General features: G+C 41.1%; 1 protein-coding gene across 7 annotated transcripts in view; it reads left to right on the top strand.

Moving 5' to 3' along the window:
- Positions 1-14,839, top strand: part of dennd2da (DENN/MADD domain containing 2Da) — a 39,585-nt gene extending 24,746 nt beyond the window's left edge. For all 7 annotated transcript variants that reach the window (XM_053625858.1, XM_053625857.1, XM_053625860.1 and 4 more), the window contains 11 exons: positions 1,416-1,591; positions 1,689-1,801; positions 2,273-2,342; positions 2,502-2,579; positions 7,687-7,827; positions 10,657-10,805; positions 11,430-11,601; positions 12,946-12,996; positions 13,296-13,377; positions 14,063-14,299; positions 14,485-14,839. In XM_053625858.1, the coding sequence (XP_053481833.1) occupies positions 1,416-1,591; positions 1,689-1,801; positions 2,273-2,342; positions 2,502-2,579; positions 7,687-7,827; positions 10,657-10,805; positions 11,430-11,601; positions 12,946-12,996; positions 13,296-13,377; positions 14,063-14,299; positions 14,485-14,549 (1,334 nt within the window). In that variant the 3' untranslated portion in view covers positions 14,550-14,839. The remainder of the gene's footprint in view (positions 1-1,415; positions 1,592-1,688; positions 1,802-2,272; positions 2,343-2,501; positions 2,580-7,686; positions 7,828-10,656; positions 10,806-11,429; positions 11,602-12,945; positions 12,997-13,295; positions 13,378-14,062; positions 14,300-14,484) is intronic.
- The last annotated feature ends 161 nt before the right edge of the window (positions 14,840-15,000 follow it).

Below are 15,000 nucleotides of genomic sequence, written 5' to 3'. Positions count from 1 at the left end.
CGTTATTAATCAACGTAACCGCGTGACTATGTTCATTCTCTTTATCATTCTGTAATGCTTTTCTGATGCACGGTCACCGCTGTGAGGCAGAACAGAGCTGGAACTTTCTGGAACACTCTAATGTTTTTATCCACGTGATCGTAATAGAACTTGTGACCCGTGTGTGTGGAGTCCTGTTTGAAACTAAAAGCACACGCAGAATCCCACCCCGTCCGTGTGGATCGCTGCGGAGAACCCGGTTCTCTTCGCACGGTCCGGATTTAAGTTTTAGCTTCTTAGAATCTAACTTCTCAGTATACGTTCCCAGACGTTGTTGCCATGGTGACATGGTTAGCTAGCTAATGTAACATGATCCAACACAGTGTATGGATACGACTAGCTTTCTGCTTAGCTAGCATAGCCTCCATTAACACTCCTCCCATCATGTTACAGTTGTCCTTCCTGGTGACAGGTCTCTCGTGTTACTTGTATTGTGACTCTTGTGGGCGTGGCCTGTCTAGCAATTTTTTTTTTCAGCTCTGATGAGCAGCAGAAGTAACTATATATCACATCTAAAGCTAATTAAATAACGCAGTAATCTGTGTGAACAGTGGTTGTGAGATTTGTGTGACGCGCTCGAGTTCGTACTCGGGTTAAATTAGCAAAGCGAGCTAACTGTACTAGCGACAGTTATAAGGTTTTTTGCTATTTTTTGTGTCAAACAGGAAATGGGACCTAACTGTAAGTAGGAAGTAGAGTTGAGCGGGGAACTGAAGAAACGTTGCACCACACGCGCTGTAGGAATCGGTTTGAGGAATTGTTGGGACAATTCTTACATTAATGTCATGTTACCTAATTTGCATAGAATTGAGAAAATCTCGTTTAAAGGTCACTAAAATAAACTAGTCAGCTACCAGTGAAACCATAGCAACCAGCAATAAGCTAAAGCGAGTACTAACCTCAGACATGTTTTTTTATTTCAGTTTAGCTGTTTAGCTTTCGCATGTGTATGTTTTTTATTAAATCGTCCTGTATTTAGCATTATTTCCTTATTTATTTTATTCCGATGTATTTATTTATTTGAGCAAAGGTTTTGAGAATGTCCAGCTGAACAAATCATTAGCGGTGGTCTGTAATGGTGGTTTAATGGAATGTGTTGATACTGATGGTTCCCAGTGGCTTCAGAAAACATGGCCCTGTTGGATTCTGGTAGTGTTTAATACTTACGAGAAAATTCCCAATGGAAACCTTCAGGAGTCTGATGGAATCCATTAGAGTTGTTGCTAAGAGACAGTCGGGTGACGTTAGACTGTGTTGTACATTTTGGGACTTTAATTCGGTCACAGTTAGCACACGTCCTTTCCTCTTATCTGAATAAAGCATATACGCTAAGAACATACTGGTTCATATCGCTAATGGCTAACGGTTCTCCTCAGGAGGTGCTAAAGAGCCGGACCCTCCGCTGAGCCCGGACCTGGTTCCTGTGGATGAACAGCAGAGAGAACCGCGCTACGCCAGCGGACAGTTCTTCTTCGAGTACCTGGTGGTGGTCAGCCTTAAAAAAAACAAAACCGGCACGTACGAGCCACAAATATCGTACCAGTTCCCTAAGGTGAGACCCGAACACACACAAACACACAAACACACACACACACACACACAAACACACAAACACACACAGACACCTCACACTTCTCTCTCTCTGTCAGAGGGATGGTATGGTGCGTTTTCAGAAGGAGGAAGAGGAGAAGACGCTGAAGGCCATCACACTGTTCTGTTTTCCAGAAGGCATTAACTGGGCTCCACTGACAGAATATTCCAGGTTCTCTCTCTCTCTTACTCTCTCTCTCTCTCTCTCTCTCTCTTACTCTCTCTTACTCTCTCTTACTCGCTCTTACTCTCTCTTACTCGCTCTCTCTCTCTCTCTCTTACTCTCTCTCTCTCTCTCTTACTCTCTCTTACTGTCTCTCTTACTCTCTCTTACTGTCTCTCTTACTCTCTCTCTCTTACTCTCTCTCTTACTCGCTCTCTCTCTCTCTCTCTTACTCTCTCTCTTACTCTCTCTTACTCGCTCTCTCTCTCTCTTACTCGCTCTCTCTCTCTCTCTTACTCTCTCTCTTACTCGCTCTCTCTCTCTCTCTTACTCTCTCTCTTACTCTCTCTTACTCTCTCTTACTCGCGCTCTCCCTCTCTCTCTCTTACTCTCTCTCTCTCTCTCTTTTACTCTCTCTCTTACTCTTTCTCTCACACACACACACACACTTACTTTATCTCTCTTTTCCTTTGTGAACAGTGAGACATTCTCGTTCGTCCTGACCGAGGTGGACGGCAGCAGGAGGAACGGTTACTGCCGCAGGCTGCTGGTGATTAAATCACTCACCTGGATATTTATGACCTTTAGTTAATTAATAAACTGTTACACCTGGACGGATTTCACAAAAGTAAAGCTGAACATTTTTCACTGTTTCTCTCTCTCTCTCTCTCTCTCTCTCTCTCTCTCTCTCTCTCTCTCTCTCTTTCAGCCTCATGGCAGTGGCGCTCGTCCCCCAGAGGCGTACTGCATCATCAGTAAAGTGGCCTGTTTCGGTCTCTTCTCGAAGGTAAGAGCGCGTTAATACAACCACCCAAAATCCAAACACCTTCAAACACCAACACGCTCTAATACACACCAACACTCTCTAATACACACCAACACTGAACATCAAACACCAACACTCTCTAATACACACCAACACTGAACATCAAACACCAACACTGTCTAATACACACCAACACTCTCTAATACACACCAACACTGAACATCAAACACCAACACTCTCTAATACACACCAACACTCTCTAATACACACCAACACTGAACATCAAACACCAACACTCTCTAATACACACCAACACTCTCTAATACACACCAACACTGAACATCAAACACCAACACTCTCTAATACACACCAACACTGAACATCAAACACCAACACTCTCTAATACACACCAACACTCTCTAATACACACCAACACTGAACATCAAACACCAACACTCTCTAATACACACCAACACTGAACATCAAACACCAACACTCTCTAATACACACCAACACTCTCTAATACACACCAACACTGAACATCAAACACCAACACTGTCTAATACACACCAACACTCTCTAATACACACCAACACTGAACATCAAACACCAACACTCTCTAATACACACCAACACTCTCTAATACACACCAACACTGAACATCAAACACCAACACTCTCTAATACACACCAACACTCTCTAATACACACCAACACTGAACATCAAACACCAACACTCTCTAATACACACCAACACTCTCTAATACACACCAACACTGAACATCAAACACCAACACTCTCTAATACACACCAACACTGAACATCAAACACCAACACTCTCTAATACACACCAACACTCTCTAATACACACCAACACTGAACATCAAACACCAACACTGTCTAATACACACCAACACTGAACATCAAACACCAACACTCTCTAATACACACCAACACTGAACATCAAACACCAACACTCTCTAATACACACCAACACTCTCTAATACACACCAACACTCTCTAATACACACCAACACTGAACATCAAACACCAACACTCTCTAATACACACCAACACTGAACATCAAACACCAACACTCTCTAATACACACCGACACTCTCTAATACACACCAACACTCTCTAATACACTCCAACACTGAACATCAAACACCAACACTCTCTAATACACACCAACACTCTCTAATACACACCAACACTCTCTAATACACACCAACACTGTCTAATACACACCAACACTCTCTAATACACACCAACACTGAACATCAAACACCAACACTCTCTAATACACACCAACACTCTCTAATACACACCAACACTCTCTAATACACACCAACACTGAACATCAAACACCAACACTCTCTAATACACACCAACACTGTCTAATACACACCAACACTCTCTAATACACACCAACACTGAACATCAAACACCAACACTCTCTAATACACACCAACACTCTCTAATACACACCAACACTCTCTAATACACACCAACACTGAACATCAAACACCAACACGCTCTAATACACACCAACACTCTCTAATACACACCAACACTCTCTAATACACACCAACACTGAACATCAAACACCAACACTCTCTAATACACACCAACACTGAACATCAAACACCAACACTCTCTAATACACACCAACACTCTCTAATACACACCAACACTGAACATCAAACACCAACACTGTCTAATACACACCAACACTCTCTAATACACACCAACACTGAACATCAAACACCAACACTGTCTAATACACACCAACACTGAACATCAAACACCAACACTCTCTAATACACACCAACACTGAACATCAAACACCAACACTCTCTAATACACACCAACACTCTCTAATACACACCAACACTGAACATCAAACACCAACACTCTCTAATGCACACCAACACTCTCTAATACACACCAACACTGAACATCAAACACCAACACTCTCTAATACACACCAACACTGAACATCAAACACCAACACTCTCTAATACACACCAACACTGAACATCAAACACCAACACTCTCTAATACACACCAACACTGAACATCAAACACCAACACTCTCTAATACACACCAACACTCTCTAATACACACCAACACTCTCTAATACACACCAACACTGAACATCAAACACCAACACTCTCTAATACACACCAACACTGAACATCAAACACCAACACTCTATAATACACACCAACACTCTCTAATACACACCAACACTGAACATCAAACACCAACACTGTCTAATACACACCAACACTGAACATCAAACACCAACACTCTCTAATACACACCAACACTGAACATCAAACACCAACACTCTCTAATACACACCGACACTCTCTAATACACTCCAACACTGAACATCAAACACCAACACGCTCTAATACACACCAACACTCTCTAATACACACCAACACTGAACATCAAACACCAACACTCTCTAATACACACCAACACTCTCTAATACACACCAACACTGAACATCAAACACCATCACGCTCTAATACACACCAACACTGATCAAACACCAACACTCTCTAATACACACCAACACTGAACATCAAACACCAACACTCTCTAATACACACCAACACTCTCTAATACACACCAACACTGAACATCAAACACCAACACTGTCTAATACACACCAACACTCTCTAATACACACCAACACTGAACATCAAACACCAACACTCTCTAATACACACCAACACTCTCTAATACACACCAACACTGAACATCAAACACCATCACGCTCTAATACACACCAACACTCTCTAATACACACCAACACTGAACATCAAACACCAACACTCTCTAATACACACCAACACTCTCTAATACACACCAACACTCTCTAATACACACCAACACTGAACATCAAACACCAACACTCTCTAATACACACCAACACTCTCTAATACACACCAACACTGAACATCAAACACCATCACGCTCTAATACACACCAACACTCTCTAATACACACCAACACTGAACATCAAACACCAACACTCTCGAATACACACCAACACTCTCTAATACACACCAACACTGAACATCAAACACCAACACTCTCTAATACACACCAACACTCTCTAATACACACCAACACTGAACATCAAACACCAACACTCTCTAATACACACCAACACTCTCTAATACACACCAACACTGAACATCAAACACCAACACTCTCTAATACACACCAACACTGAACATCAAACACCAACACTCTCTAATACACACCAACACTGAACATCAAACACCATCACGCTCTAATACACACCAACACTCTCTAATACACACCAACACTGAACAACAAACACCAACACTGAACATCAAACACCAACACGCTCTAATACACACCAACACTCTCTAATACACACCAACACTGAACATCAAACACCAACACTCTCTAATACACACCAACACTGAACATCAAACACCAACACTCTCTAATACACACCAACACTGAACATCAAACACCATCACGCTCTAATACACACCAACACTCTCTAATACACACCAACACTGAACAACAAACACCAACACTGAACATCAAACACCAACACGCTCTAATACACACCAACACTCTCTAATACACACCAACACTGAACATCAAACACCAACACTCTCTAATACACACCAACACTGAACATCAAACACCAACACTCTCTAATACACACCAACACTGAACATCAAACACCAACACGCTCTAATACACACCAACACTCTCTAATACACACCAACACTGAACATCAAACACCAACACTCTCTAATACACACCAACACTCTCTAATACACACCAACACTGAACATCAAACACCAACACTCTCTAATACACACCAACACTCTCTAATACACACCAACACTGAACATCAAACACCATCACGCTCTAATACACACCAACACTCTCTAATACACACCAACACTGAACAACAAACACCAACACTGAACATCAAACACCAACACGCTCTAATACACACCAACACTCTCTAATACACACCAACACTGAACATCAAACACCAACACTCTCTAATACACACCAACACTGAACATCAAACACCAACACTCTCTAATACACACCAACACTGAACATCAAACACCAACACGCTCTAATACACACCAACACTCTCTAATACACACCAACACTGAACATCAAACACCAACACTCTCTAATACACACCAACACTCTCTAATACACACCAACACTGAACATCAAACACCAACACTCTCTAATACACACCAACACTCTCTAATACACACCAACACTGAACATCAAACACCAACACTCTCTAATACACACCAACACTCTCTAATACACACCAACACTGTCTAATACACACCAACACTCTCTAATACACACCAACACTGAACATCAAACACCAACACTCTCTAATACACACCAACACTCTCTAATACACACCAACACTGAACATCAAACACCAACACTCTCTAATACACACCAACACTCTCTAATACACACCAACACTCTCTAATACACACCAACACTGAACATCAAGCACCAACACTCTCTAATACACACCAACACTCTCTAATACACACCAACACTCTCTAATACACACCAACACTGAACAACAAACACCAACACTCTCTAATACACACCAACACTGAACATCAAACACCAACACTCTCTAATACACACCAACACTCTCTAATACACACCAACACTGAACATCAAACACCAACACTCTCTAATACACACCAACACTGAGCATCAAACACCAACACGCTCTAATACACACCAACACTCTCTAATACACACCAACACTCTCTAATACACACCAACACTGAACATCAAACACCAACACTCTCTAATACACACCAACACTGTCTAATACACACCAACACTGAACATCAAACACCATCACGCTCTAATACACACCAACACTGAGCATCAAACACCAACACTGGTATTTTTTCGATAACGGTTTGAGTTCTTTACTTTTTATCCTGATAGGAATTCCAAAAAAGGCACAAACCAGTTTAATTAATGCAGATTTTTACCTTGATCAGTTCTTATGTAAACAGGATGTAGTTTAATTGATAAACTCTGATGGGTTTAGATCTTTGACGAAGTGGAGAAGCGACGTCAGATCTCCATGGCGATGATCTACCCGTTCATGCAGAGTCTGCGTGAGGCTCCATTTCCCGCTCCAGGAAACACCGTGCAGATCAAGAGCTTCATCCCCGACTCCGGCACCGAGGTACCAACAATTATTAACACATTCCCTATCAAATAACATTATTACAGTGTGTTCCTCTACATAACAAACGCCACCAAACACCGCCGCCACCAAACACCGCTGCCACCACCAAACACTGCCTCCACCAAACACCACTGCCTCCACCAAACACCGCCTCCACCAAACACTGCCTCCACCAAACACCGCTGCCACCACCAAACACTGCCTCCACCAAACACTGCCTCCATCAAACACCGCTGCCACCACCAAACACCGCCTCCACCAAACACCACCGCCTCCACCAAACACCGCTGCCACCACCAAACACTGCCTCCACCAAACACTGCCTCCATCAAACACCGCTGCCACCACCAAACACCGCCTCCACCAAACACCACCGCCTCCACCAAACACCACCGCCTCCACCAAACAACACCGCCTCCACCAAACACCGCTGCCACCACCAAACACCGCCTCCACCAAACACCACCGCCTCCACCAAACACCGCCGCCACCACCAAACACCGCCTCCACCAAACACCGCCAAGACTATATACCGCCAATAAGCTATAAATGGAAATTTGTCATCGACTGATATTGATTTTAATTGCGATACGGATTATTTGCGTGTTTATGCGCCGATAACCGATATGCAGAATCGATTTTTATTTATTTATTGTTTTACTTCTGTTTTTGACACAATGATAAAATCACCACTGAACTGAACAAACCCTTTTATTTATAACAATTTTTACAATTTCACTTCCTCCTTGTATACAAAACAAAACACTTATTATTATTTTTATTGTACAAAACAAAACACTTATACACCAAAAAATAGAGCGGTCTGAAAGAGTGCACAAAATAAAAAAATTGTTACCAAAGTGTCATTGTTTGTGAGTTGCTGAGGTAAAAGAGGAATAAAACACTCGGGGACGTGCCGTTGTAGGAAAACCACTAACAGTAACTCGGCTTCCTCACAACAGTTACTACAATAAAGCAGATCAAACAACATCAAAGAGAGAAAAGGAGGATAGAACGTGGTGCGTATGTAAGAATAAAAACTGAAACTGTAACAATAAAGCAGTGTGTGAGCACAGACAGGCAGGAACATGTCATACACACACACACACACACACAAACACACACACACACACACACACAAACACACACACAAGAAAGATGAGCAGCTGACTCCCTCACTGCTTTAACTCACAAATATCATCATCATCATCATCATCATCATCACCAGCCAATCAGATATGTTTATTTGATGTGTGATCAAACAGGCTGGTGTGTGTGTGTGTGTGTGTGTGTGTGTGTGTGTGTGTGTGTGTGATAGTCTCTGTGGTTGCTGTGTAAAGGCGTGTGTGTTGTGTTTTGTCCAAACTTGCCTCCAGTTAAATATTTCAGGTTGCAGCATTCCACACACACACACACACACACACACACACACACCTGTATTTGAAGGGTTGAGTTAAAATGAAATGTAAAAGATGAAAAACACTGTGAAGAACAGGAGGAATTAAAGGAGCAGAACCAGAAAACACACACACACACACACACACACACACACACTTTACCTTTTTAAAGGGTGTGTTTGTTGTCATAGTTGATTCAGGTGTGTTAGAAACAGCAAACACCAAACTGCCGAATAGTGCAGGAGGAATTAAAGGAGCAGGGAAACACACACTGACACACACCCACCCACATACACACACAAACACACACTCACACTGACTCACACACATATACACACACACACACACACACTGACACACACACCCACTGACACACACACACACAAACACACACTCACACTGACTCACACATATATATACGCACACACACACACACACACACTGACACATACACACACAAACACACTCACACTGACTCACACATATATACAAACACACACACACACGCTGACACACACACACATACACACACTGACACACACTGACACACACACACACACACAAACACACACTCACACTGACTCACACATATATACACACACACACACACTGACACACACACACACACACACTGACACACACACCCACTGACACACACACACAAACACACACTCACACTGACTCACACATATATATACACACCCACATACACACACTGACACATACACACACAAACACACACTCACACTGACTCACACATATATACACACACACACACACACACTCACACTGACTCACACATATATATACACACACACACACACACACTGACACACACACCCACATACACACACTGACACATACACACACAAACACACACTCACACTGACTCACACATATATACACACACACACACACGCTGACACACACACACATACACACACTGACACACACACACACACACAAACACACACTCACACTGACTCACACATATATACACACACACACACACACTGACACACACAACCACATAGACACACATACACACGCTGACATACACACACTGACTGACACACACACACACACAATCATGCACACACACTTACCCACACTGACACACACACACACACACACACTAACACACACATACTCACAAAAACACTGACACACACACACACAACCGCACACACTGACACACACATACTGATACACACACTGACACATTCACGTAGACGCTCTAGCGCACACACACTACTAACATGCTAAAAAACACTGACACACAATATTATACTCGAACACACTACTAACACACACTTACACACAAAGGTGTAATAAATATTGGCACCCAGTGTGTTATTATAGAATGTTGACATAGAGATGAGATGTATAAGGATGCTGACTGTGTGTGTGTGTGTGTGTGTGTGTGTAGCTCATCAGTCTGACACGTCCCACAGACTCGTGGTTGGAACATGTGGATTTCCGTACGCTGTTCCGATGTTTATCGGATGAAGAAGTGCTGCAGGTTTTCGCTGCTACAGTGTTGGAGCGCAGAATCGTCTTCCTCGCTGAGGATCTGGGGTACACACACATGCACACACTGACGCACGCACACACACACACGCACACTGACACACCCATACACACGCACGCACACACACGCACATTCACACGGACACACACATACACATGCACACACATACACACGCACACACACATACACACGCACACACACACACACACACACACGCGCACACACAGAGGAGTGCAGGGAATAATGCAGTATAATAGTAAATAGAGATGCAGTAAAAGTGAAGTTTAGAGAGAAACAGATCTTCAGCGGTGGAGCTTTAAATCCTTTACACATGCAATTATACGTTTGTAATACTTACAGCTGCGTCTCAAAACAGTAGAATATCATGGAAAAGTTTATTTTTTTCTGTAATTTAATTTAAAAAGTGGAACTTCTGTATCATAAATTTTTTATTCAATAAAGACTCTATCATTATCATTATTGTAATATTTTGAGAACCTGGATGTTCGATTTCCGTGAGATGTACACCGTAATCATCGAGATTAAAACAAAAAAAGCCTTGAAATATTTCACTTTGTGTAACAAATCTAGAATGTTTTGAGATCCACCTGTACATGCTGTATATACTGTACTCTCAATTCTGTATATTATACTCACTCTCTCGCTCTCAGGACGTTGTCTCAGGTGATCCACGCCGTCTCTGTACTCCTCCATCCCTTCATCTGGCAGCACACACTAATCTCCATCGTGCCTCAGATTCTGATTGACGTCGTCATGGCACCCACGCCATACCTGCTGGGGGTTCAGAAGCAGCTGGCTGATGATGTCCTCGATCAGGGTGACGTGAGTGTGACATCATCGTAATGCGACATCAGTTTCTGCTGCACTACAAACAACACCGTTATTGACTTTATTTACATAACCTAAACCTGTAGCTATACACCATATACACCACGCTAAATCTGTGGCTATACACCATATACACCACGCTAAACCTGTGGCTATACACCATATACACCACGCTAAACCTGTGGCTATACACCATATACACCACGCTAAACCTGTGGCTATACACCATATACACCACACTAAACCTGTGGCTATACACCATATACACCACGCTAAACCTGTGGCTATACACCATATACACCACGCTAAACCTGTGGCTATACACCATATACACCACACTAAACCTGTGGCTATACACCATATACACCACGCTAAACCTGTGGCTATACACCATATACACCACGCTAAACCTGTGGCTATACACCATATACACCACACTAAACCTGTGGCTATACACCATATACACCACACTAAACCTGTGGCTATACACCACACTAAACCTGTGGCTATACACCACACTAAACCTGTGGCTATACACCATATACACCACGCTAAACCTGTGGCTATACACCATATACACCACGCTAAACCTGTGGCTATACACCATATACACCACACTAAACCTGTGGCTATACACCATATACACCACGCTAAACCTGTGGCTATACACCATATACACCACGCTAAACCTGTGGCTATACACCATATACACCACACTAAACCTGTGGCTATACACCATATACACCACGCTAAACCTGTGGCTATACACCATATACACCACACTAAACCTGTGGCTATACACCATATACACCACGCTAAACCTGTGGCTATACACCATATACACCACGCTAAACCTGTGGCTATACACCATATACACCACACTAAACCTGTGGCTATACACCATATACACCACGCTAAACCTGTGGCTATACACCATATACACCACACTAAACCTGTGGCTATACACCATATACACCACACTAAACCTGTGGCTATACACCATATACACCACGCTAAACCTGTGGCTATACACCATATACACCACGCTAAACCTGTGGCTATACACCATATACACCACGCTCAAGTTAAAGAGGAAATTGTGATGATTAGATTTGTGGTTAAACTGTTCCTTTAATCAATTAGAGTTATGATTAGCAGGATGCCATTATTAGCATATATTGCTGAATAATTATTTAAAAAAAATATTTCAGATTGCTTGTTTTGATTTTGGAATTGTTGTCAGGATTATTTTTAGTGCCTAATAATAATAATAATTTAAAGCATTATTATTATTATTATTATTATTATTTAAAGATCTCTGTGGTTTCTCTTGGGCAGATGCTGGCTGTTGATTTGTCGGAGGGTCGAAAGCAAACGCTCATCAGACGAGTGAGTTTTATTTTCATTTGTAATGTTTTATATGATTTTAACTTTTTATATGATTTGTTTTTAGTTTTTTTAAAAATTGCTTTATAAATAAAATCGACTTCTTCACACATTTAAACACATCAGTATTCAGTGTTTGAGACGCTTCCTCACCTGCGAGTCTCTCTGCTGCTCATTATTTACAGAAGCTTTATTGTGTAACGGTTGTAGCTCCTCCCCCTGACTCTCAGCCAATCAGAACTCACTGGACTGCAATGATATTAATGAAGCTGAATTGATTTTCTTCATGTCTGTGTGAGCAGGTCGGAGACGAGGACTCGATTCTACCCCACAAACTGAAAGAGGAGATCCTGCAGGCTCTGAGGAGCAGGAGCGAGACGTCCAGTCAGTATTCAGTCTCACAGCGGATTGGTTTACTCATAAACATCTATTCATTCACAAATAACTCACACACATTCATTTCATCATCCTGACATTCATGTACCTTTTTCTCGATTTTCTGTTTTTTTTTCCTTTTAATTTTGAACTTTTACTTTTCAGTTTTCTTCAGACTGAAACCGAAGTAAAAAAAAAAATTAAAAACAAAAAATCAGAATATGAAGTGTCAATTATTATTAAATATATTTAGTATATAAGTTCATTCATTGACATTTTAACTTTTCAAAATACAATTTACTTAATTTTTTATTTACAGATTGTTTTACTAATTGCTTTTTAAAAGTATTAGTAAACTTATTAATTTACTAAAGGAAAAATGTATTTCTTTTCATTCCTTTCTTCTCTCTCTCTCTCTCTCTCTCAGGACTGACTTTAAAACTCCAAAAAATTAATTCAATTAAATTGTATTTATTTATAAAGCACTTAAAAAAAAAAGTTAATAATTGTAGTACTACTTCTCCAAAAAAGCCAGTAAGGGGCGGAGCTTCAGTTAAACTTATTTAACTTATATCATGAACTTGGTCATGTGACATTAAGCAGTAGTTAAGCAGCTAGCATGGTTAGCATTGAGGTTAGCTAACCTGTAAAGCATAAACCGGTGTGATGACCTCACTTTAATGCATTGTTTCAGGTTTGGAGGAACTGAACCGCATCGTCCCCGAAGCCTTCCTCCCGTTCTTCATCAAAACCGTCGGCCATTTCTCCAAATACATGGTGAGGAACGGAGCGGAGGTGAACTTCAACAAGAGGAACTTCTGTAAAGCCATCGAGTCCAAAAGCACTCGACATTTCGTCAAGAAGTTCATTCAGACGCAGATGTTCGACCTGTTTATACAGGAAGTGGAGCAGAGACCTGCCTCCCAGAAAGGTGAGGCATACACCCAGTGTACAGACACGCCCACTATATCGTCGAGCACGCCTACTGCACTATAAGACACGCCCACTGCATGATTAGACACGCCCACCGTGTAACTGTACACGCCCACATTTAAATGTGGTTATTACTCTTTTATTCAGTATTTTATTTACGTTATTTCTTTTTCTGTCCTGCAGGTTTTTTTGAGCAGAAGATCTCAGAGTATCACAGGAAGATGCGAGAGAAAGCAAAGAAACACTAGAACTTCATAACGTGTGTAAAATATACAGAAACTGGATGTTAAATAATTATTCAGGCTGTAGATAGAAAAATGAAAATTATTTATGTTAGTTTTATTGTAAATTGGGGAACGTGTGTGTGTGTGTATAATGGATTCTTTTAAAATGTGTGTTTTAATACTATATTTTGTGTGTGTGAGAAGACGATATTTTAGTTTTAGATTTAGGTCTTGATGTTTTTAAATTGATAGTGAGTGTTTTTAAAAGACTGAGCCAGAATTTAAATAAAAACTTTTAAATGTTTAAAAGTTCTTATTTTTATTAATTGTGTTTTTATTAAATTAAGTCTTACCATGTAAACAATTAAATAAACACCAAGCAAAGATTAGCAACATGCTAATACAGTAGTTTTTATAGTTTGTCAATATATTTTTTTAGGCCTGTGTTTAATAAGAAAAATTCACTGAATTAGAG

The sequence above is a fragment of the Ictalurus furcatus genome, chromosome 5, assembly GCF_023375685.1.
Source record: "Ictalurus furcatus strain D&B chromosome 5, Billie_1.0, whole genome shotgun sequence".
In the NCBI taxonomy this organism is placed as follows: Eukaryota; Metazoa; Chordata; class Actinopteri; order Siluriformes; family Ictaluridae; genus Ictalurus; species Ictalurus furcatus.
This window is presented reverse-complemented; position numbering and strand designations above follow the sequence as displayed.